At 35.8% G+C, this 25,455-nt stretch overlaps 2 protein-coding genes across 2 annotated transcripts; one reads left to right on the top strand and one right to left on the bottom strand.

The window, feature by feature from the left end:
• The first annotated feature begins 60 nt into the window (after positions 1-60).
• Positions 61-7,806, top strand: LOC108260545 (macrophage mannose receptor 1). The gene is made up of 6 exons (XM_017460930.3): positions 61-136; positions 311-360; positions 1,523-1,909; positions 4,163-4,510; positions 4,951-5,039; positions 6,175-7,806. Exons 2-6 carry the CDS (start codon positions 324-326, stop codon positions 6,316-6,318), a joined length of 1,005 nt encoding a protein of 334 aa, XP_017316419.1. The 5' UTR covers positions 61-136; positions 311-323; the 3' UTR covers positions 6,319-7,806.
• A 1,065-nt stretch (positions 7,807-8,871) lies between these two features.
• LOC108260550 (macrophage mannose receptor 1) lies at positions 8,872-16,198 on the bottom strand. The gene is made up of 6 exons (XM_017460937.3): positions 16,150-16,198; positions 15,101-15,159; positions 13,578-13,955; positions 11,677-12,009; positions 11,452-11,543; positions 8,872-10,597 (listed from the first exon to the last, which is right to left on the bottom strand). Exons 2-6 carry the CDS (start codon positions 15,144-15,146, stop codon positions 10,490-10,492), a joined length of 957 nt encoding a protein of 318 aa, XP_017316426.1. The 5' UTR covers positions 15,147-15,159; positions 16,150-16,198; the 3' UTR covers positions 8,872-10,489.
• Positions 16,199-25,455: the final 9,257 nt, after the last annotated feature.

Below are 25,455 nucleotides of genomic sequence, written 5' to 3'. Positions count from 1 at the left end.
TTTTGCATGAGAGGTTTGGAAAAATAAGGGCTTGGTGGAAAGTTCAGCTATTAGATAAGTCCGATGCTGAAAGATAGGTTCTGAATTATACAGATCCTGATTCTTTACATTTAACCTTCACATCTTCGAATTACAGGTATTTTTCATGTTGAATACTGTATTTAAAAACAACAACAACAACTTGTATAATGCGTTAGCAGTGAAAAGATTATTAAATTCTTGAGTTTGACTCTTTTGGTTGAATTGGTGTATTCTGAATAATTGTGTTTGTTTTTTTTTTTTTTTGTGTGTGTCATGTATATCTCCACAGCTACTTGTTCATCATGGAGCTAAACCTTTTAAGTCTCCTTTGTCTGATTGGTGAGAAATTATTTAGAATATTTTTGTTGAGATTAATCATTTTGATTGAGTCATGATTTTACGTTTCTTTTTGCCTAGACATCAGTGAAAAAAGATCTATAAATAATCAATAATGGATCTATTTAATCTTAAAAATGTGTGCACCTGGCTTTTAAAAACTACTGTAAAATATGTGTGGTTTGTAGCATTTTATCAAAAGAACCTGCATGTCTGTAATCTTGAAGAATTATTGGTACACCTAATGAAAATGTGTTTATATTTGTATCTAAATATTTTTAATTGAAACATATTGGTACGTTGTAGGGTTTATTTTAATAATAGTCATTTTTCAAGAAATAGTTCTGTAAGGTGAGCTGAGGTGAGGCAGATTGCAAATGTGTACGTGAGACAAGAAACATTGTCGGAGTCCGGAGCGTGGGTCCATAAACGGGTAGACAGAGATAAACAAGGAGAATTCATAATCTAAATACAGGAAAAGTGTGACATCTGAGACAGGAAGGGGGATCTGGTAGGACCCCTGGGCTGAATGACCACAAGTAGGAGATGGACTTATGGTTGGTATTGCCCAGAAAGTGCAACCATTATATATTATAAAATAATCTATTACATATTACATATAATATATTTCCAATCATGGGTTCAATTAATGCTTCTTTGATTAGTGATGCTCAAAGTAATCAAACCCTGATCTTCATGATGCTGCATGATGAACTATAAGTATGTTCTTTTACAAACTCCAGGGTCCTTCCAATGTATTTACTGTAACAGGTATATTTATATTGAGATAATATGACTCATTAATTGCACACAGGTGAACTCCATTCAACAAATTATGTGACTTCTGATGCCAGCTGGTTGTACTGGAACTAATTTAGCAGTTTTACAGCAACAGGACTCATTAATTATGCCAGCACTACCGTTAAATTTGTAAATGTTACATTTGTTAACTAACTAATATTGCAAACTACTGTGATTTCCCCTCCACTTCAATATTATGGGCTATTTTGGTAAAATATCAGTTGAGTCCATTTACAAAATGTCCATTTACACTATGAAATGTGGAAAAATCAAAGTAGCTGAATACGTATGCAAGCCATTGTATTTACAACAGTAGATCTACTATGTGTTTTATTAGTTATAATATTACCAACATTACCAACAGGTTTTGCTCCAGTTGCGCTGTCCATCAAGCTAACTGCCCCTCTTCTCGTCATGGAACAAGTGACCTGGCCGGTGGCGCAGAATTACTGCCGGGAAAACTACATTGATCTGTTCACAATTACAAACGCAGATGACCAAGCAAAGCTAATTGAAGAAATGAATAAGAAGAGTGTGATAGGGCCTGCCTGGATAGGTCTGTACATTGAGCTGGACAACTGGTATTGGTCCTCCTATAATCACCTGCCACTGAAGAACACAAATCTAAGCATATGGCATTCAGGACAGCCTGATAATGCATATGGAGCAGATGTGTGTGTGGCGATGTATGCAGCTGGATACTGGTGGAGTTACCCCTGCTATTACGTTGGACCCTTTATATGTTATGATGGTGAGTCAATATGCTGCTTTCTGGGGAAGCACAATTTCATTTTTGCTTGTCAAAGAATGGTCTTACAAATTCTCTTCACACAGATCAGGTTTGTGCTGTGCAAGTTGGTTATTTGTTCACCGTGTACAGTCAACTCGCAAAAATGTTTAATTAAAAGAAAATTATTTTGCTTTACAAATTGTAGAATATTCCAGGTAAGCATGCATTGTCATTGTTAATGGTCCAACTACAGTATATTTGGCACAAAAGGACCTGGCATCAGCCACAGCATGGTAGTGATGCGAATAACTTTTTAAAAAGACAATATTTTCCTTATATTTCTTTCTTAATAATACAGTTCACCTGTCACTGATTCTTCTGTGTGAACTCTTACATTGCATTCTAACTAGCTTATAATAAGTTGCTCATTTTGATCCCAGTTTGTATCTTGTAGGTTTGTGGTTACCACAATCGTAGCTTATGGTTGTGCAATGTCAGGATTATTTAAGTTAGGAAATGGTAGTCAAAATATACATATGTTGCTGTAAAGCTGTGATTAAATGTTACATTAAATAATAATAATAAATTATACTGTAGTTTAACTATTGTAGGTTCACAATTACTAGCTGTTTTGGACTAAAAATTATGAGGCTTTTTGTATGTATATACAGTTGTGTCCATAAGTATTTGGACAGTGCCACACTTTTTGTAATTTTACCTCTGTACACCACCACAGTGGATTTGAAATTAAGCAAGCGGAGGCTTTCAGCTTTATTTCAAGGGGTTTAATTCAAGAGGTCACAGCATTTCTATTGAATTAAGGTCAGGACTTTGACTTGGCCATTCCAAAACATTAACTTTATTCTTCTTTAACCATTCTTTGGTAGAATGACTTGTGTGCTTAGGGTCGTTGTCTTGCTACATGACCTACTTTCTCTTGAGATTCAGTTCATGGACAGATGTCCTGACATTTTCCTTTAGAATTTGCTGATAATTCAGAATTCATTGTTCCATCAATGATGACAAGCCATCCAGGACCAGATGCAGCAAAATAGGCCCAAACCATGACACTTCCACCACCATGTTTCACAGATAGTATAAGGTTCTTATGCTGGAATGGAATACTTTCCTTTCCTTTGCTTTCAACAAGCATAACACTTTTCATTTAAACCAAAATGTTCTATTTTGCTCTCATCCACACACACAACATTTTTTTCAATAGCCTTCAATAGCAGCAATGTTCTTTTTGGAGTGTAGTGGTCTTCTCCTTGCAACCCTACCAACACAATTGTTGTTCAATGTTCTCCTGATGGTGGACTCATGAACATTAACATTAACCAGTGTGAGAGAGGCCTTTAGTTACTTAGAAGCAACTAAAGTGGCTTACATCGTGGACTATTACACGCCTTTCTCTTGGAGTGATTGTTGTTGGCCAACCACTCCTGGGGAGGGTAACAATGGTCTTGAATTTCCTCCATTTGTAAACAGTCTGTCTGACTGTCTATTGGGGGAGTCCAAACTCTTTAGAAATGGCTTTGTAACCTTTTCCATCCCGACACACTCAATAAATATATGACCAAGTACAATATTTTTGTCTCATTTAATGGGGCTTCAAGCACCACTGTACCTCCTTGAGAGTGTTCTTGACTTGGCTAGATGTTGTGAAGGGGGTTTTCTTTACCAAGGGAAGAGTTCTGCAATCATCCACTTTAGTCATCTTCTGTGGACTTCCAGGCCTTTTGGTGTTGATGAGCTCGCCAGTGCATTCCTTCTTTTTTACCAAATCGGAGAAATTGTAAATTTTGCCACTCCTAAAGTTTCTTCTCTCTTTCTGATAGGCCTGTTTTGCTTTTTCAGGGTAATGATGGACTCCTTTATTTGCATCGACACCTCTTTGGACCACATGTTGAGAGTGGAATCAACCCCAGACCTTTTATCTCTTTAATTTGTCATGAAATAATGAAGAAACAGGACACACCTGGCCATGAAACTGCCTATCAGTCAATTGGCCAATTACTTTTGAGCATGTGCAAATAGAGGGACTCTGTAAAAAATGATAAAATGGCTGTAATTCCTAAACGGTTTATGCAATGTTTTTGTGAAACCCTTTGAATTGAAGCTGAAATCTACACTTCAATAACATCTTGATTGCTTCATTTGAAATCCATTGTGGTGGTGTATGGAAAATGTTACCTACCGAATACCTTATCAGTGTCGTGTGTTTCTACAAGGCATATGCATTACTGACCTTTTTTTTAATTACTCATTCCACAGCTAACAACAGTTATGCTGACAGGTTTGTTGCCTACCTTTTACCTCGAATAACCTGGCTTGATTCTCAGGCATACTGCCGACAACATCATACAGATTTAGCCACTGTGATGACTGAGTCAGATGTCAGCCTGTTAGGACAGCTCTTACCACCCTTAAATATTATTAGTGGTTGGGTTGGTCTGACCAGGAACACTTGGGAGTGGTCAGACAGGTCCAATGCATCATACCTCCCATGGTTAAGTGGACAACCAGATAATTTGAATACCTGGGAGAACTGTGCGACTGCGACAGCTGGACTGCTGAGTGATGAGCAATGCACCAACGAATACTATTTCACTTGTTCTGCCTGTGAGTGTTTTGTTTTCTTGGGTACTACCAACAGTCCATTTGTGCATAAAAAATATCATGCTTTTTGGCTATCCCAGGAACACCTTGACCAGGATAAAGTGCTTACTGAAGACTGAATGAATGAACTTAATAGTGCTGTGAAGTCAGTTATCACTAGCTTTGTATGATCACCCCCCCCCCCCCCAAAAAAAAAAAAAAAAAAAAACAACGATGCATTTTAATATTGTTTTTTAAATTTTTTACATTTTTAACCACACCTATCATGCTAGCTTCAATTATCTCCTTGTCTGTTGGGACTGTTAAGCAACACTGTTGCTTAACTTACTTTACATGAATGTTTTAATGGAACATTGTTTTATGCTGCATTGTGACCAGAGTTAAAATCTGATCTTGCAGCATGTGTGGAAAATTCTGAATGATGTGTGTTTTGTCTTCCACAGATCGAGTAAGGAAACAAATAGTGAAACTACAAGTGAAGTTAACTCAGAGTATGCTTGACTCTACTGTACAGTCATCTATTTTAGAGATGGTAGGCTACCTTATTGCTCTTTTTTAAAAACTTGTGTTTGGAAGGTTTATATACTGCAGCATGTTTATATGTGATTCAAACATGTACAGTGGAGCTTGAAGGTTTGTGAACCCTTTAGAATTTTCTATATATCTGCATAAATGTGATCTAGAACAGCATTAGATTTTCATACAAGTCCTAAAAGTAGATAAAGAGATCCCAACAAAACAAATGAGACAAAAAATATTATATTTAATTATTTATTGAGGAAACTGATCCAATATTACATATCTGTGAGTAGCAAAAGTATGTGAACGTCTAGGATTAGCAGTTAATTTGAAGGTGAAATTAGAGTCAGGTATTTCCAATTAATGGGATGACAATCAGGTGTGAGTGAGCACTGTGTTTTATTTAAAGAACAGGGATCAGTCGAAGTCTGACCTTCACAACACGTGTTTGTGGAAGTCTAAAAGAAAAAGAGTTGTTGATGCTTATCAGGTTGGAAAAAGTTACAATCCCATCTCTAAAGAGTTTGTACTCCACTAATCCACAGTCAGCCAGATTGTGTATGGAGGAATGGAGGAAATTCAAGACCATTGTTAAGAATGAAGTTAATGTTTTGAATTGGTCAAGTGAAAATCCTGACCTTAATACACTAGAAATGCTGTGGAAGGACCTGAAGCAAGCAGGTCATGTGAGGAAACCCCTCAACATCCCAGAGATGAAGCTGTTCTGTGCTGAAGAACGGGCTAAAATTCTTCCAAGCCAATGTGCAGGACTGATCAACAGTTTCCAGAAACATTTAGTTGCAGTCATTGCTGCACAAGGGGGTCACACCAGATACTGAAAGCAAAGGTTCACATACTTTTACCACTCACAGATATAATTTCTTTAATTAGGCTGTCACTGTCTACTTTTAGGACTTGTGTGAAAATCTGAAGATGTTTTAGGTCATACTTTTGCAGAAATGTAGAAAATTCTAAAGGGTTTACATACTTTCAAGCACCAGTATATGTGATTTCACCTAGCTTTCTATTACCTATTGACCCAGGATTACCTCTGGATGTTTTGTTAGTCGAACTTTGGAGTAGTAATAATATTGGACAGAATTTTATTATTCAGTATTAAAATACAGAATACTCATTCTGTTCTTCAGCTCAAGCAGAAACTGCAGGAAAACGGCATGTTGATGAACACCACAGTAACATGGAGGGTGCAGCCAGATGGAAACATCTTTTACAAGAAAGTAAACAACAACAACAACGTACAACCTCTAAATGCTTGTAGTCTGAAAGGTTAAACATTGCATAATGCAGAAATTCCTTTTTATATATTATTCAGTGAAATGCTAAAAGATGGATGTTAATGTAATATTATTAATAAATATGAATATTAATATGAATGTTATTGCTAAAACATAGAGGTTCAGAAAATGTTGTGCCAGTAATCACTAATTTAAAAAAAAAAAAAAAAATATAGCCATGATGGAAATAATTCTGCAGCTAATGCACATGGGCATGAGCACTGTTTTCATACATTATGTGAAATATTGCCCTTGACCACTAGGGGTATAAACCTCAGACTTAAAGTAATGATTCAATATTTCATGATACCACTGAAGTGCTTCTATACGATACGATTTGATTAAGTAGCCTCCAATCGAACAACCTTGTTCAGAATCGTGGGTAGGTTTACCATTGATTCTTTTTTTATTAGACACTAAATACCATTATCTTCATTAGACACTAAACCCCCTTACCTTTATTAGACATTCAACCCCATTATCTTTGTTAGACACTAAAGCCCATTATCTTCATTTTAGTGCAGGGGTGTCCCATGGCTTTTCTCTTAGGTGGCCAATTGGCCAAATTGTTGCAATTTTTTCTTTCACCTGACGGTGGCAGCAGACTAGCTAAAATGAAAGAGCCTTTTAATCATGGCTACAGACAAAAAGCCACAACATTATCAGTGAGAAGGGAAACAAACAAGCAGGGAGCCACTAAGCATGAAAAAACTTTTTGTGAATTATTGAAAGCGTCTTAACAAAAAAAAGTGCTGTAATTCCTACAGCTTTCAACTGATTTGCATGTAAATATCATCAAAGATGAAAGTCTGCACTATATACTATATAGACATATACTACTCTACTGATTATGCTTGCTTTATTTATTGATTATAATTTTTATTATTTAACCTTTTAATTAAGCGTTTCTTTAGGTTGTTAAATTATTATGACCTTTTGACTTTAATTTTTTAAAATTTATTATTATTTAGATCAGTGTAAGATTTGAATGAAATTTGAGAGGTTAATATACTAATAAGTAGTTGTAATGCCTGAGTACATTCATTAGATTTCTGTAACTTAATTTCTATATGTATGCTGATCTCCATGACGACCAGATGCAAGTTTGATTGCACAGATACATGATTGTGTAGAAGATGAAGTTGATGAATAAGAAAATTATGAGTGGATTTTGTGTGTGCTAATCATATGATGAGGTCTGACTGAATAAGGGCTAGTAGCTAGTACATTTTGTGAGATTAAAATGAAATTGTGAGAAAATTGATTGATTGAACAATACTCAATGCCTGTAGCGAAAATAAATCAGCTTATTGTTGCATGCCTTTGAGTTTCATATCTTATGTATACTGTATATATGACAGATAATTACCTACATTATTTTAATATCTATTATGTTATATGTATTTCTTGCATTAATACACTTTTAAAAAGTCAATACTTGTTTGTTTCTTTCTGTCTGGCTTTACATTCAATTAACTATCACTAAAATAAATTTGCTAAATATTTTTACTTTTCTGGATTCTGTAATCGATAACATCTGAAAGCTATTTTGTGAAAAGAACATTCTTTCTGTTATTTTGTTTATGTCCAAATACATAGCGACAAGTGTCAAATTAAAGAACAAACCAGCATAAAGTGTGTTAGCAAGATGCTGGGCTATTACTAGTCTCCAGAATGGCTTCAACTTTATTATTAGGGACCAAGCACCGAAGGTGTTTAGGCACTTATTGTTTTATTCTTCTTCTGCTCTTGAGTCTATGGCAGCCCATAGAAACATATATCGTTATATAAAGTTATGAAATTTGGCACACAGATAGAAGATAGTATGAAATGTTTCCATAGCAAATTTGGAGTTCCTATCTCAAGCCCTCTAGTGCCACCAACAGGTCAAATTTTCACTTTCACATGTTTATGCTATTAATTTTTGAACCATATGGGCTAGAAACAAAATACTTTCTCCCTCTGATTCCATGGTTTCAGATTTTTTTTTAAACCACAAAATGCAATGTCCTTCTGTCCTGAAGACTTTCAGACTTCACTTCTCAAGGTCAACTGCTGGGTAATCATGCACAGCAACTTCACCAACTTTCCACTGCAATGCAGGAACACATCCAGGCCTAGAGGAGGGAAACTTGAGAACTTCGAGAACATCCGGGCCCTTGCAGGAGTAGCTCAACTTCCTTTGCTAACCCGGAAGTGAACCACTTATGCCCATGTCTTGTGCTGCTTGACAAGCAGAAGGTAATGGCTCTTCTGGTAAATACAAAGGCTTTCTTATGCAATGTGCAATGCTGTTTGCTAGTGCACCTGCTGCCAGCACTCATCAAGTTTGGGTCAGTTGGAAACTTAATTAATGAAAAGATAGTGGAAATGTTGAACATTCCCGTTGTTCCCTTTTGAAGCACCTTGATGGTGCAACCATTAGATGGATCACTGTTAGGAGGAAGCAAAGTCATGCAGTGTACTGTTCTTCTCCAAATACACACCAGCACCTTGTCATTGAAAAATGTATGGTCACCAAATTGCCTCAGAACCCTGTTGTCCTCAGCTGTCCACAGCTAATCAACCATGTGATGGATGTTGGAGATGAAATTTTTTTCTATTTCTTTAATAAGGTTTAAACACAGATACAGGCATTATAATATAAACACAGTAATGCTTACTTTAGGAGTATGTATAAGAAGAAAAGGAAAAACATTACATTTAAGTTGTCATATAATGAATGGCATTTTTAAATCCACAAATATACTACATTTTATTTTTACATGTTCGTCTTTATGGTTTATGCCAGTGGGATGACGTCACAATCGAAAAATTATACCATTTCTAAGATTAAGATCAACATTGTGCCTAATATTAGCTGAAAAATATACAATTCTTTTCAAAAAATTATACTCAAAGAATATTTGATCCACTTTTTTGTTCTGCATCTAAAACTCGATAACAAAATGATAAATATATTATATTAATAGAAGGAAAAAAATGGGAGAAAAAGGATATTCAAGAATGAAATCTCTAAACACCAAACAAAAACCCCAATATTGTACTTCCTTTTACAGTCGGTAAATTCATCCCAGGAGCTCCAGCTAACAGCAAAAAAAAAAAAAGCATAGCTTTATGAAGGGTAAGATCAACCCAGATTAGGCCTTCTTGGTTGACAAATTCTTTTATATTAACAAATAACTTGGGTAGTTGGAGCATGACATAGTCTAATTATATTTTCACTGATCTTTCACTAATTTTGGCATTACTTCTGGCCTTGGTGTCTGTGTTCCCTGGAAAAACATTAAAACCATGAATTTAACCATTAAGGCAATCTATTTTAGTAAATTTTTAGTAAAAATCTAGAAAATATGACTATTTTGTAGTTTGCTTCCATTGAATTGTTTTAAACACTCTTTATTCTATGCATTCAAGTTACTGATCACATGAAGTACAAGAGAATCCGTCTCCTTGTAGTCATTTTCTGAATTGACAGTAGCTTAAGAAAGAATAAGTGAATGTTGTTGTTTTTTTCAAGACACCATTTGGGAACTTTGGAACTATGCTATAAGACTTAGCTCTTCTCCCACCATCGTCAATTAAAGTTCTGATGAAGACAGTCTAGACTCAAACCAGGCCCAGAATCTTTGACCCTGACAACTTCCCTGGTAGAAGACATTCCCAGCTGGTAGCAATAACAAACCATTCTGCAGTACAATTCTGTGTAAAAAGAGTCTACCTGGAAGAAGGAGTAAGATATTCTACAAGCTATTCTCTAGCTAACATATGCAAGCTTCATAAAAGATAAAAGATGTAATTTCATAAAGGATATGATAAATAAGTGTTGGATGACCTTTGATCTACCCTACTTAGCAAGTGAAAAAACTCTTATTTATCTTTTTACTAGATTTATCTAGTATTTCCTATTTTAAGATTACAATTAATTAAATATAAGATTATTGAATCTATTTGTAGGCATTTGTACTCATTTCAAACTTTGCATTTTCTTGGTCTATTGGCAAGAACATTGGCAAGAAAATCGGCAGTATAATTTTTGCATGATGATACGCATCCAGGCTATTCAAGATCATTCCGGAATTTTAGGCTCGAAATTATTCTGAAATTATGATGAATAAGTCTACACACTTGAATATTATAGACTGAATAGTATGTAAGAATTTAAAGTTCACAGGCCACCGCTGAGTTTCTTCTGAAAGATGCTTCCGTCTTGCCTCACTCTCCAGGTCACAGTAATATCAATCCATATGTCATGTTCCTTCAGTTTCTGCACAATCTGAAGAGCAGAATCAGGATTTTATTGCTGAATAATACAACCTGGTTCATTTTCATTTTATACCACCGTGCTGTTGAATTGTCAATTCTGATTGGTCAGAACGTGTTTATTAATTTTCTATAACAGCAGCCCTGACCATAGTTCTGATTGTAATTCAAATCACAGGTTTATATTAATCTGCTTGTTCTAATACGTTACCGTTTCTCTAGTAATGATTAATTCACAGGGACTTGTATGTTGGAGGCGCTACATAATCTACGCCTAATAATAAAAGTTATTATTTAACAAAGAAAAACATGATTGCTGATATGGTGCAGCTTTCTACAAGGAGACGTTTATTCAACATTTATGAAAGGAGTCTCCAATGTCAGCCCTTTGTAATGATCAGCAAATCTTCTGGACAGGGATTTTTGGTTTTGCAGTAACAATGACAAAAATAACATGACAAGCTGTATTTTTGTTTTGTTTAAGTTACTTCAGAGAGAGAGAGAGAGAGAGAAAAAAGCGAGACTGGTGAAAGAAAGACTGTTTACTGTATATGTGATATAACGTAAATGATAACAGAATCTAACCTAAAAAGTATAACTTTGTTTATTAATACATTGCTCTGGTAGTAGAGAAATACAACGCTTTGGGATTTTTGTAGGAAAATAACTTCATCGTACCATCATAACTATATTTCATAATACCACCCTGTGACTTATTATTTTCCTATACCAGCATGCCCCAACATGTACTATTCATTAATTATAGCCTTTTAACCCAGTGATAGCAATGTGCATGGTCAGTCGGGGTTTAGACTGGTGTTACTTTATCAGAAAATGTTTTGAAACCAGCTAAATTTATTGACTTACCTGCTGTAAAATGGCTGACTGAACAGCAGGATCAAACACACTCTTGTCTCCTTTAATCTGCAGTTTCAGTACCTGATATCTCACTGTATATGCTGTAGAAGAGACAACAGACAACAAAAAGACAAAACATAGGCTTATAAATCCCTTTTTTTGGGGAATGTAAGTCTGTCACGGACATTAGGCTTTACGGCTCTCACAAAGTAACCCAAAAAACAAAAGACTCACGTGTGTGACAGAAGAAATTGAATAGGTTGTCGCATTGTCTATCCATTAACAGGCTGTTATTAACCGAACCACAGTTGTCATCATGATCAATGTTATTTGGGAGGCCAGGACCCCACTTGAGTCCCATAGGAATGGTCCCATCAGACCACATCCAAACGTCCCTAAATAGGCCGAACCAAGAAGTGCCCTGTTGGGCCGTCAACTGCTGGATCTGGTTGATATCTGTTAAAGTGTCTGCACTGGCCAAATCAGTGTGATATGTGCGGCAGTATGTCTGACCTCCATACCAACTCAGTGTGGGAAGAGGGACAGCAACAAACCCTCCTACGTTGGCTGTAAAATAGTAATGGTACAAACATATGTTAAAAGTAAAAGACAACATGAATTTATGAAAGATCATAAACTGTGATATCAGCATTATGCATGAGGGCTGTGTGTTATTATCTGCTGCAGTGCATCAGTATGTGGTATGAACCCTTGTGATGACTTTGATATACAGCATCTCCTAGTTCTGAAGGAAACCATCTAGGCTGCCCAGAAATAGAACAATTGTATATAATTGTGGCTTTAACCTTTGGTCACTCAGGATGAGAATGAGATTGTGACAACAATTTAGAAGTCATGAGCAGAGTTGGGTATAATACGTTACAAAGTAACGCGTTACTGTATTCTACTTTTACTTTCTGATGACGCAGTAATGTAACGCATTACATTTAAAATTTATGTAATATGATTACAGTTGCCCTGCGATGGATTTGCACCCTGTCCAGGGTGTACCCCGCCTTGTGCCCGATGCTCCCTGGGATAGGGTCCAGGTTTCCCCGCGACCCTGAAAAGGATAAGCGGTATAGAAGATGGATGGATGGATGATTACAGTTACTGATGTCAATAACATTATGTTACTTGCATTACAAATTTATTGTTAAGAAAACAATATTAAGTAAGATGCATTTTTAAAATATATCACGTTTTGCGTGGCTGCCAGGGGCGTAACCTGGCCTGGACATTCAGGGCTGTAGAGTTTTTTCTTTACCACTTCTCCACTTTGAGCGGTTTGTCACTACGTAACTGAATGTCAGTAATATAATTTTATATCTTCAGAGAACAGAGCCAAGACCAATCAGACAGGGTTTACTGAAAAATTCGTGGAAACACTTGTGTCTTATTGGCTGACAGCTCTCAATTCGGCCAAACTCTAGCTCACACAGTCAGTGTGAGAAAAAATGGACATACGCCGATATATATATATTTTAAACCAGTAAAGGGTTTGAAACTATAACACTAACATCCTCTCATACTGAGCAGGAAAACAAGGTGTCTAAATGTCTATATGAGTTCCAGTTTAACAGGATATAAGGAAAGATAATATGCTTTGCGTGGTACTGTAGCAGCTAAACCCATACAGTGATAGCTTACGACACCAAACTAGCCTAGTTAGAAAAGTTTTATATTTTATCGGTCTGGTACACAGTGACAACACCAGAGGCAAGTTACATGATAGAGCGAATGTTTTCTGATCATGTCATATATTGACGCGCGCTAAAATGACTGAAAGAACTATGAATTTTCACTTTGCAGTGTATTTTTGTAGGTTTGATAAGGTTTTGAAAGTAACTTGAAAGTAAAGTAATTTGTAATCTGGTTACTTTTTACATGCAGCAATCAGTAATGTAATCAAATTACAATTTTAAAGTAGGAATTAGTAATCTGTAGGGGATTACTTTTTTTTGAGCAATTTACCCAACACTGGTCATGAGGTGATGACTTTGCTATTATTTCATCCTGTCCTTAGTATGGAAACACAGTTACATACGTAACCTTCTATTTTCTGAGTATATACAGTGAAAAGCAATTAGATTGAGATATTAATGAAGTAAATCAAAATGCAGACGTTGGCTTACCATCATAACATATGGTGGGTTTCACTTCTGTGCAGGCATAATCCAGCCAGTATCCATTTGAATCTACTGCACAACAAGATTGATCTCCACCAGCATTATCAGGCTGTCCAGGAGCCCAATTGGTTACACTGAAATCTATCAATACGTTTTTATAGGACCAGTACCAGAGTACGACATTGAGATACATTCCGACCCAGCCATTTGTCGTCAGGCCTTTTCTTTCTGCCTCAGCATTCAGCCTTTCCCAGTCATCATCAGTCTGCACTGTAGCCAAGTCAACATAGTTGTTCCTGCAGTAAGTTTGTGCATCTGTCCATGTGGCTGGTGTTGTGATCAGATGATAATCATGGCGGACAACTTGCAGGTTGCCTGGGACACCTGTTCCAATATGTTATTTTAGAATGCACACATAATGGACAAATGAGATGATGTAACAAAAACAAACAAACCACAATATAGCCAAAAGTATGTGAACAGCACACACTATAAAAACATGCTAAGTCTCCCACTGAAAAACATTTAAAAACATTAAGTAACTGATTTCATCACCTTCCTTAAAAAACTTTATCTCTAATTTGCAATTTTTAGTTGGAATACAAACCTTAAATGTTTACTTAAAATGCTAAGATGTAGCCACTTTAATGTTCTCATGCTTAAGTTATTAACATTTTACAGTTTCAGAACTTTTTATGAAGTACAGATAACTCGAAATTTCACGTTAGCCTTTCCAGAGGTTTTTGGGAGGCTTTCTGACATAATAGGGAGGACATTTTAGTGTCATCACTCCACAGTGTTTAATGATATCTGTCATCTGCAAGCAAGAGGAACCAGAAGCAAAATTAGGACTCAATTATGACTAAAACAATATGCAACACTAGTTTACATATGGTTACAAATTCCCACAGCCATGCTCCAAACTCTGGTGGGAATTCATCCCAGAAGAGTTGGAACACCAAATGAACGTGCGGGGTTTTGAAATGGTATTTGATATTCAAGAAGTATATATGGGTGTGATGGTCAGGTGTCCACATACTTTTGTCCATATAGAGGATTTTTTTTTTTTTACAATCCTGTACTCCAGATCTGCATTCCAGTACTGTTTTAAACGTACAACTCTCAAGTACACATAGAGGAGTTGGAATAATAATATAGCCCCATCTCTACAGGGCAAATCAAATGTGGTGTTTATGAATGATAAATTAGTGATTGATCCTGTTTAAGGCAGATGTGAAATATGAAATGTATAATGGAAAAGAGTCATGGACTTTAGAAACCCTACAGGGGACTTTTACACAAATTATACTAATATATTATATATATATATATATATATATATATATATATATATATATATATATATATATATATATATATATATATATATAACTTTACTTATTATCAGGGTTTTGCCTGGTTTGTTTAGTATTTAGAATCTAGCCAGTACTGTTTAAGTCCCCCCCCCCCCCCCCCACATAAATCAAGCATGAGCACAAATGTGATTTACTGTATAAATAGGCTCTCACCAGTGAAACACAGGAGCAGAAAAATACTCCACTTCATGATGGACATGGAGTCGGAAGCACTGAAATAAATAAGTTAGCAAATTATGTTCAAACTCTTAAAATTTGTTGAAAACCAAACAAACAACTAAATACTTTTAAGTTAGGGTTTTTTGTTTGTTTGTTTGTGGTTGTTGTTGTTGTTGTTGTTTTTTTTTTTTTTTTTTTACAGTGCATCTGCTTCTGCATAATATTTTAATCCATCATGAAAAATAACATTTTCATTATGCCATAATTTTGACTCTTTAGGTTTTCACGTATTACGCAGTTTCATACTTAACCTTTTGCAAACTGGGAGTAAATAGGTGCTTCCTTTTCATTGTTCCTATTTATTTGTTTAGTTGACAGATATGGTAATTTTTTTTTATTTAGTGTTCCCACATTTCACAGCCTTTTAGCCTGTCATCTGACGAACACCACACAGCACATAAAGGTCTTAAAGATCTAACATAGACAGAAAAGACATGAATTGATAGGTTTTTAATTCATGCTCAACAGTTTGATTTGAACAAAGTGCTTATTGTGCATTATCATTACAAATAATGCAATTAGTCTTTTCTACATAACAGGTCTCCAGTTACATAGCAATACAAGTAGATCTAAAGACTAATGCATAGGGAATACATCTTTTACAAGATTTATAACATTATACCTCTTACATTGCATAGCAGAGATGGTGTATGGGCTCAGATATTTAGAGTCTCCAGGATATGTACTTGTTAAGATGATTGCTAGTTAGAAGTTTATCACAGCAATGTAGATAGTTAGGCTTTTCTGATATAATAAGTAGATCAGACTGTAACAATATGTCTGTTTGTAGGTCTTTTAAAATCAGGGTATACCATCGAATTACTGTATCATTACACTGGTACAATAGGGTACATGTTTTTCAGAATATGATCAACAACAGGAAAAAAAGGAAATATGAGCGAACAGAGAGTCATAAATAATAAAATGCTAAACCGCTCAAGCGGCATGAACAGTAAAGAGAAGAAGGCAACATCAAAGCATACCTGGAATGTAATAATTTGAGGACTGCTGTTTCTTCAGTGGCTCTCGATGTCTTGGATGTCTTCTGGCAGTCTTTAACTTGCTACTGAGCTTTTACAACAACAAATACCCCATGCAAAGCATGTCTCTTTTTGAAAGTCTGTTGGCATTGGGATGGTGAGAATAGTCACACTTCATCACGGACACTGATTTCCATTTCAACTTTCCCTAAGACTGTATTCTGCTCAAAGTCTCCTTATTTGAAAAAAAAAAAACAAAACAAAAAAAACAAAACAAAGAGCAAGGAATGAAATGAACTGAAAGGTCCTTGTGCCTTTTCAAACCTCATGAGAGAAAAGTAACACAAGAGGTTTATTTTATTGTAGAATTATATTGAAGGCTACTGTAGCAATACAGGGTTGTGAATTAGTGTGTGGATTTTAAAATGCTTTGCTAATGTGGTGGTAGTGGGTTTGCAGTGAAATTTAATGTTAAATTCATAACAGTTGATTTTGGTCATGATTTGGTTTACGCTGTTATGAATTGATAGATAGGAGATTCGAGTTTAACAAGACAATGCTGGATAATGCATTGGGTATGGATTGATGGTTTTGAATAATAAGCTAATAGTATGAAATGAGATCATTTGAAGAGAAATATTTTTGTATATAAAGAGATTTTCTGTTAATCTAGCTTGCTTAACTACTGTATGGTTGCGTCCCAAATTGTTAACAAGATCCAGCAGTTATGATCTGGACATGATAAACTAACTGTAAACAAACGGCTGATTTAAATGACACAAAAAGCCTCAGATAAACAATATACAGTTAAATCCTAAGTGCCAAGAAAATAGATTCCACACCCTGGGGTGTACTTGAAAATGAAGAGAAATTGAGGATGTTATTGTTTAAGAGTATAAATAAGAGATATGGAAAGAAGCAGTCTACGTAGTCTTTAACCTGTGCTAAATCGAAGTGCTCACCAGCTTTGCATTGCAAATTAATGGGGGGAAAATAGGCCTTTAGGTAAACTATTATAAAACAGGGTGTCAAAACCCCAAGCATAAGATAAACAGCATATATAACCACTGCAGATAATAAAGTAGAGCCAAGAGAAACAAATCGAAAAAAGAAAAAAGGTTGCATATTATTAAAGCAGACCCTGACAAATTCATTGGGCTTCCAGGTTGTCTTATATTTATGAAATGACTAGCTCCACTAACTAATGGACTTATTGAATAAAAGAGTGTTCCATGTCCTGTAAGCTGTAATTGTTAGGAGCAATTGAATGAAAGTTTCCTTGTTTGTGAGCTGTCATCCTGCATCAGTGATGTGGCCACACTGAAATTCTTGAAATGTTAATTTATTATTATAATTTTTAACACTTAACACTTGCCCCAAATGGGTATTATCAATATATATCGATGTGACATCATACAGTTAACGTGTTTCAAAAGGCTTTTCAACGTAAAATAGAAAAAAAGAGAGAAAAAAGTAGGCAACAGAAAATACTTGTAAAGATTTGAAGTCTGCTGTTTGTCAAAAGCTTGGTACATTTTTAGATCTTGCCGGCACTAAGCCATTATAATACCAAATCACTTATACAAAACTAGTACAGGTGACAGAATGGTCAGAATTTACAACCCAGATGACGGAGACTGATTTTCATTTGCGAAAGTGGATTTGGGCCTAGCCCTTCACGCACCAAGATCTGACTTGGAATATGTTTATTATATTGTGCACTGTAGAAGGTGAAATGCCCAAAATCCTACTGATTTGGGGACTGTTGTTTGCAAAGTGTTGGATTATTCACTGACGCATCTGCTGGCAGAATGCCGACCCTCGGCCCATCCTTGCTCTTGAAGGCCTAGGCCTTTTTTGGAGGCTTCTTATATACTATGACTAGATGATTGCCTCACCTGTTTCACATCACCTTCTTATTTCAACTTGTCACATCCCTATCAGTCCTGAATCGCCCCTGTCCCAACTTTTTGGAACTGTCAAGGATGAAATGCTGAGATGGATGCAAATACAGTGAACTTTCCTTTAATGGGAGAAAGGCAAACAAATCCAAAATGGCAAGCACGTTTTAAGTCAGGCAACAGGATAAGGTCAGGCGATTAACAACCAGGACAAACTTAGCAAAGGATAAAACTTCAATCAGAAAACTAGCAAAAGTCAAACCCGATCAGCAAATACAGGATAACAGGCATGCTAACGTCAGGAGTACAGACATAACTGTACTCTTTACACACTAGATAGAGAACAGGTGTGCTCAGTCAGAAGTGAACGAGGCAGAGTGTGTGAATTCTGGGGAGAGTTGTCTGGGGTTGTGTGGGTGTTACCTGCCAAAGAGGCACATATTGTTTTTCCCCCCATTTTTTCATGTTTTTCTTTTGCTTTCACTCTCGTCTTCTACCTAATTCGCTCATGGGTGCTGATTCAACCATCAACGTTATTATTTTCCCAAGGAAGGCGAGACTTCAAGTATAAAACACTATCGGGAAAGCAGAAACCGAGACAGACGGGAACATGAGACCCATAGAGAGAGGACAGAGAGAACTGTTTTTGCATATGTGAGGCTGTGATGTTCTCTCAGAGGGTCAAGTCGTACTTTGTGAAAATGCTAAGCTGACGTCTTGTTTTAACCTCTTTTTTTTTTTGTTTTTTTTTTACCTACACTACAGTTTATGTTTCCTGCTAGCTCTTTTTTATTTACCCTCCAGTGCGCAGATAATTTAGGAGCGCCTCTACATTTCACACTATTAGTATTTCTCTGTGTAGACACACTAGGCTAGAGGTGAGTGCCACCCATTGTAGTTTTGTTAGATTAGCTGCGGTTAGTCAGCGTAGGCGTTATTTTACTTTCATTCTTTTGGCACAGTCTGTTAGTCCACCTTTGTGTTTTGTTTGGGTAGTCTGGCACATTTCGGCTTAGTTTTATGTTAAGATTAAGTAATGTTACTTTGACAAGTTTTTCTAATGTAAATTTTATTCTTTTTTTTATTCTTTTGTATCATCTATCACTTCCTTAGTTATAAGTAATTCTCCTTTGTGACTGTTACCTCTTAAGGGTATTACCTGTTTGTTTCCTTTCTTATGTAGAAAGTCACTCTTTATTTATCCTGTTATTGTAGTATACACGTGTGCAAAGAGCAGTAAAACAGTAATTTTACTACTCTGGCCTCATCTATGTCCTTCCTTCCAGCCAATCATCACACATCCTCTGCATGTTACTCCCCTTTACATAGACACACAAGGAGGCACGTAACAGCTGCAGTATGCTGGGAACTGGAGTTCGCTGACTGGGTTGACTTGACGGATGACCAACCCGGGGAGACAAATATGAAAGTTTGATTCTGTCCGTCTACAGTCTGTACCACGGGCGTTAGTGGGACTGTTAATCATCCGTGGCTGAGCCCAGATTCTTGTCCATGAAAAAACCTTTGAAAACATGCTTTTAAATAAACTGTTGGCATACATTTTTTCTTGCACATTAGGGCTAATTGCTTTAAAAAAAATTTAAATTTGACAAAAAGTTGTATTCATCATAAAACTTGCCTCGACTTCCAGACCGATAAAATATAAAACTTTTTGGATATCTAACATGAAACTAGGCTAGTTTGGTATCACTACCTAAAACCTACGGGAGGAACAACTAAGCTATCAGTGTGTGGGTTTAGCTGCTCGCTATCATTTTTTCATTTTGCTTTTATTTTTAACTTGCTCAGGTCTATTTTACCTTTTTATTCACATTAACTGTTTTCGGGAGTGCTGATTAAAGGTCTGAGATGTCTAGCAAAACTGTTCAAAATGTTACATAAAAACTAAATAAAACTGTTACAGGATGGCACCACTAGGCTACTCCAAAAGTAGTGATGCAACATTTAATGCTTTACATTTGTCTATAAGAAAATACAGACGTGGAGGTGGCGGCGTAGACGAGCGCCGATTTGTGAATGGAGGGCGGAGCCTGAGAAGGCGAGTGGTAAGGAGGGCACACCTGTGGGGAGTTTTTTACTAATGAATATTCTCTGTTGTAGTGAGGCACGCGCCTCTAGAAAGGGAACAGAACGCGAAGCGCGAGCTGTGTGTGTGAGAGTATGTGTGAGAGTATGTGTGAGAGTATGTGAGAGTATGTGTGAGATTATGTGAGAGTATGTGTGAGAGTATATGTGAGAGTTTATGTGAGAGTATATGCGAAAGTATATGCGAGATTATATGCGAGAGTATGTGTGAGATTATATGTGAGAGTATGTGTGAGATTATGTGTGAGAGTATGTGTGAGATTATGTGTGAGATTATATGTGAGTATATGTGAGAGTATATGTGAGAGCATGTGTGAGAGTATGTGTGAGAGTATATGTGAGAGTATGTGTGAGATTATATGCGAGAGTATATGTGAGATTATATGTGAGAGTATGTGTGAGAGTATGTGTGAGAGTATGTGTGAGAGTATGTGTGAGATTATGTGAGAGTATATGTGAGAGTATTGTGAGAGTATATGTGAGAGTTTATGTGAGAGTATATGCGAAAGTATATGGGAGATTATATGCGAGAGTATGTGTGAGATTATATGTGAGAGTATATGTGAGATTATGTGTGAGAGTATGTGTGAGAGTATATGTGAGAGTATATGTGAGAGTATATGTGAGAGTGTGTGTGAGAGTATGTGTGAGAGTGTGTGAGAGTATGTCTTCCTTCTCCTTTGTCGACTTCTAAGGGTGTCACAGCAGACTAGTTATATATTTTTGCTTTTTGCGCTAGGCCTATATGGAGCCATGGTCTGATTATAATACAATAACAGGCACAACACACCTTTTAATGAAAGTCAGAATAGTTTGCTTCAGACTGTTTTTTAGTTCACAAAGTTAAAAAGCACAATTCTAAAATACGTTTTAAAAATCGAAGACATATCCACTTTCCACAAAAGGCTGTTATCACTGTAGAAACTGTTTCGTTAAACATTTTTCCAGCAAGCCTTACTTACTTTAATTGAAGAATGTCATTTGAAGAATGTAATCGATTCAGAATACAGAATATGTGCATATGCCACATTATTATTATTGTTTTACAAAATACATATGATTAGTACAACACAACCTCAACTGTAACAGTTGCCGGGGTGACCGAGGGATACATTGATCATTTACAGTACAAATGTGGTAAGATGCTGTCAGATGCACAGCTCTGTTTGCTTTGGGATGTTTAGAATATAATATGGTACTATAATATTGTTGTAATTCATTTAAAAAAAAATAAATGCAGAGTTTTGAACTACTAAACTTGAACTTATGTATATGATACTTGCCACTTAAAATATTGAAACATTAGCGATACTGATTCAATACATAATTATTAGGTGACAGTGAGTGCCAAAGCAAGGTTAACCCTTTATCGCTCATAGGAGATACCCAGGGCCGGTCAATCCATTAGGCGTTATTATTGCGGCGCCGCCCCACCGAATCTGATTAACAGTGCTGAGCCACATTTAACGTTCCTCATGTCTTTTGTTTGGTCAAAATTCGTTTGTTGGCGCCCCCTACTGCCGATGTAAGTAAGCAGCAGTGTGTGCAAGGCTGTGCAACAGGACACTCATCACCAGTGTTTAAATAAAAAAAAAAAAAGAATTAAAATGGCATGATTTTTATGCTAATACTGCTGACGTATTACTGCCAGTAGCAATCAAGATTGTTAATTGAGATGCAAAATGAAGCGACAAACCATTGGGAGCTCAGTAAAAAAAAATTAAATAAAATTTTTTTAAAAAAAGAAGAGGCAATGTGTGAAAAAAACCTAAAAAGTAAGCTTATTACAATTTCTATATAATTTGTCATTTTTGTGGTGTAAAATATGACTATTTAGATCATGGATTTACAATGAAGACTGGGATTGGTTGACTTCCATCCAACTCTTAAAACATGCCAGTGGTTAAGCAGATCACAGACTGATTTTTGCTTCCATAATAATATGCTGTTATAGATGTGCAGCGTCTGAATGTTTGACTTACTAATGTTACTAAAAAAGTTCACACAATGCTAAGGATTATGGAACTGCTTAAACAGGTTTGTCTCATTAAGAAGCCATCCTGGTACCTGGTAGTCAAAAATCTTCAAATCTTCATTCAAAAGCTAATTAGAATGCTTGCAAATTTTGGGTCCCGTGCCCCCGCTACTAAATGATCCGTGCTCCTGATCTGAAGTCTCTACATCACACCAACCTAAATTTGCTTGCAAAATATGAGATCTGTGCAAGAGCACCATCCATAGAATAAATGGTATTATAAAGTATAAAGGGTGCTAGCACTTTATGAACACCCTTTATATTGTTAAAAAAAAAAAAATCGTTCATTTATTTAATATTTGGTAAAGCCTGCCAGCAAGACAATAACAGAGTTAAGCCTCTTCAGAATATTTAGACATTACAGAACACACAGAACATTTCAAGCTCCAAGATATTCTTGGGTTTGTGGAAGTGGACTGGCTTCTTGAATGCAGACCAGAGGTTTTCAATAGTGTTCAAATCCAGAGACTGAGATGACTGTGATTTTGTGACAAGATTTTGTGTTTCACAAAACCAGTTCTGATTGATTTACATAGCTACAAACAAACAAACAAACAAAAAAAAAACAAGAAAAGGACGTGGCTCTGCAGAGTTGCATGAGATTTGAATTGCTTTCACTTGAGCTTCATTTGGGTACGCCAATGAAAAAGAAATATAGAGCATCAAAAAGAGTGCGACATGACTGATGAGCTGCACATCTGTCACATGAAAATGTAACCCCTAGAAGAATGGATGGATAGATAGATGGATGGATGAATGGATGGATAGACAGATGGATGGATGAATGGATAGATAGATAGATCGATGGATGAATGGATCGTTCGACAGACCCCAGCATTTTAATTTTTAAATTTTATGTTACATCAAAGAACATGTGACAGCAATGATTTTTTTTCCCCGTTCATCAGTCTCACAGATTTTTGTTAGTTTGCAAGATAATTAGTGCTGTTTCCATATAAAACTCCAGTAAAAGTTGATTAACTGTTGATTATTTACCTATATATATATATACCTATAACAGCATGCCTTTTATTCCTTACTTATTCGGGTCCTAATAAATCATTTAGACTGAAGCAAAAAAAAAAAATTCAGTCAGGCTAGGTAAATGCCTATTCCACTAATAGGTGGAAAAATGAACATTTTATTTATTTATAATTTTAAGACTCCATGTGCCTGTGTGTAACTTAAAAAAAGTGTAACCAAAAGCAAATTTAGTCTGCACTTGATTTATTTTTTTATGCCTTAATCCATCATTAGAAAGGCTTTTCATTTAATTTCCCATTTTATGTGTTTTTATATTTATTTATATGCTGAAATATGAAAATATATTTAAAAACAGTCAATGATGTTTGGTTCCTATAAAGGATAAACTGGGGGTGGAAATCAGTATCCTTAATGGAAATTACGACCATTTTGCATAAAAGGTTTGGATAAAATAAGGGCTCCATTGCAAGTTGAGCTTTTAGATGTAAAAAGAGAAAGGTCTGAAATATCGAGCTGTACTGCAGCCTGATTCTTTACATTTAACCTTTAAATCTTCAGTGTTTGCAGGTATGTTTACTGTTGTACTCTTTGTTAATGACTTTTTGTTAAGTACTTGCTTATGATGTGAAGCATCTGTTTTTCTCCTTTGTATTTTTTTTTACTGTATATTATATATATACACACAATATTGTATATTGAATTGCTGTATTCTGGATAATTACTGTTTGTCATGTTTTTGTTTTTTTTGTCATGTTTGTCCTGGCCTAATGACACTAAACATGAAAAGATTTATACAGTACAGACCCCTCTGAAAGTATAGGAACAGCAAGGCCTTTTTATTGTTTGTTCTTGCTGTACACTAAAGACATTCAGGTTTGAGGTCAAAAGATGAATATGAGATGATAGTTCAAACTTTCGGCTTTCATTTCCTGATATTTATGTGTTAAACCACTTAGAAAATGGTACCTTTGGTGGCAGACCACCACTTTTTAGGTGAGCAAAAGTACATGTATAGTAGGAACGGATAGTCTTAAACTAAATTCAAGTAACCTTGTGGTTCACAAGGTTACAGCTTCTTTCAGTTGTTGTATAGTTTAGGGGATTCTGCCTTCAGTCTCCTCTTCAGGAGGTGAAATGTACTTCCACGTCTACCTTTTCCCCTGCTGGTGTGCATTGATGCATTGGTGGTATGTTTTGCATCATTCTCTTGCTACATGAATGAGTTCTTTCCAATTAGATGAAATGCATTTCTCAGTAAAGTGGAAGATTAAATGTTTTTGTAGACTTCTGAATTCATTCTGCTGCTTCGATCGTGAGTTACATGTAGCAAAGCTTTTTAATCAATTGAAAAATATGTGGGCTCAAATAAAAGGTGCCATGTTGTAAATTGTTTAACACATTCCGATGTAAATATCAGGAAATGAAAGCTGAAATTCCGATCTATCGTCTCATATTTATCTTTTGATCTCAAACCTAAATATCTTAACGATATTCTGTAGAAAATAATAAACAAAAGAATTGCCGTTTCTGTTCCAATACTTTCGGGAGGTGACTGCGTATTTTTGCAGGGCTGTTTCCTAATCCGGGTTTTGTTTGCTCTTTCAACTATAATTGAACTTGTTTTTTTTTTTTTTTTTAATTTACTCCACAGCTACTTGTTCATAATGAAGCTAAGCCTTTCAAGTCTCCTGTGTCTGATTGGTGAGAAATGATTTATAACTATTTTCAGTTTAGATTATTTTGAGAAATGATTTGCTGTTTTGTTGAGAAAAGATTTAATATTTGGTTTAGCCTATACATCAGTGAAAAAATGAAAGTGAATTCATATATAAATATTCAATAAATGATCAAGTTCATTTTACTCATTGCTCATAGTTCATTTTGGCACTTATTAAAAAGTTATTGATTACTCATGACCAGGGGGGTAATAATACTAATACGTGTGGCGCTATGCTGGAATCATAAATATTTATACTACACTGTAAAACCAGATAAGTTCGTTTAACTCAAAAAATTTGAGGAAACTAATTACCTCAAAACTTTTAAGTTGGTAAATCAATTTCTATTAGCCAAATACACTTTAAGAAATGTGGTCGGGCCTTTTATAAGTGTTCAAGCAATTCCCAGATTCAGGAATTCTAAGGATACTCCATCTGTGTTTGCCAAGTCAACTTAAGAGTTACACATTAGGAAATACGCAAGGCAAAGAGACACCCGACATAACAGTCAAAAATGTAGATCTTGTTCTGAATCTATTCCTGTCTGGGTTTTGTGCTTTGGGTC

This window comes from Ictalurus punctatus, chromosome 29 (genome assembly GCF_001660625.3).
Source record: "Ictalurus punctatus breed USDA103 chromosome 29, Coco_2.0, whole genome shotgun sequence".
Lineage (NCBI taxonomy): Eukaryota > Metazoa > Chordata > Actinopteri > Siluriformes > Ictaluridae > Ictalurus > Ictalurus punctatus.
This window is presented reverse-complemented; position numbering and strand designations above follow the sequence as displayed.

Bases quoted from the DNA above. Each gene is read 5' to 3' on its own strand.
- LOC108260545 (XM_017460930.3), top strand. From the start codon at position 324: ATGGAGCTAAACCTTTTAAGTCTCCTTTGTCTGATTG. The intron at 1,910-4,162 runs GTGAGTCAATAT...CTCATTCCACAG, and splicing joins ACCCTTTATATGTTATGATG to CTAACAACAGTTATGCTGAC. The intron at 4,511-4,950 runs GTGAGTGTTTTG...TGTCTTCCACAG, and splicing joins CTATTTCACTTGTTCTGCCT to ATCGAGTAAGGAAACAAATA.
- LOC108260550 (XM_017460937.3), bottom strand. From the start codon at position 15,146: ATGTCCATCATGAAGTGGAGTATTTTTCTGCTCCTGTGTTTCACTG. The intron at 13,956-15,100 runs GTGAGAGCCTAT...ATATTGGAACAG, and splicing joins TCTGCTCCTGTGTTTCACTG to GTGTCCCAGGCAACCTGCAA. The intron at 12,010-13,577 runs GTAAGCCAACGT...ACTATTTTACAG, and splicing joins ACCCACCATATGTTATGATG to CCAACGTAGGAGGGTTTGTT.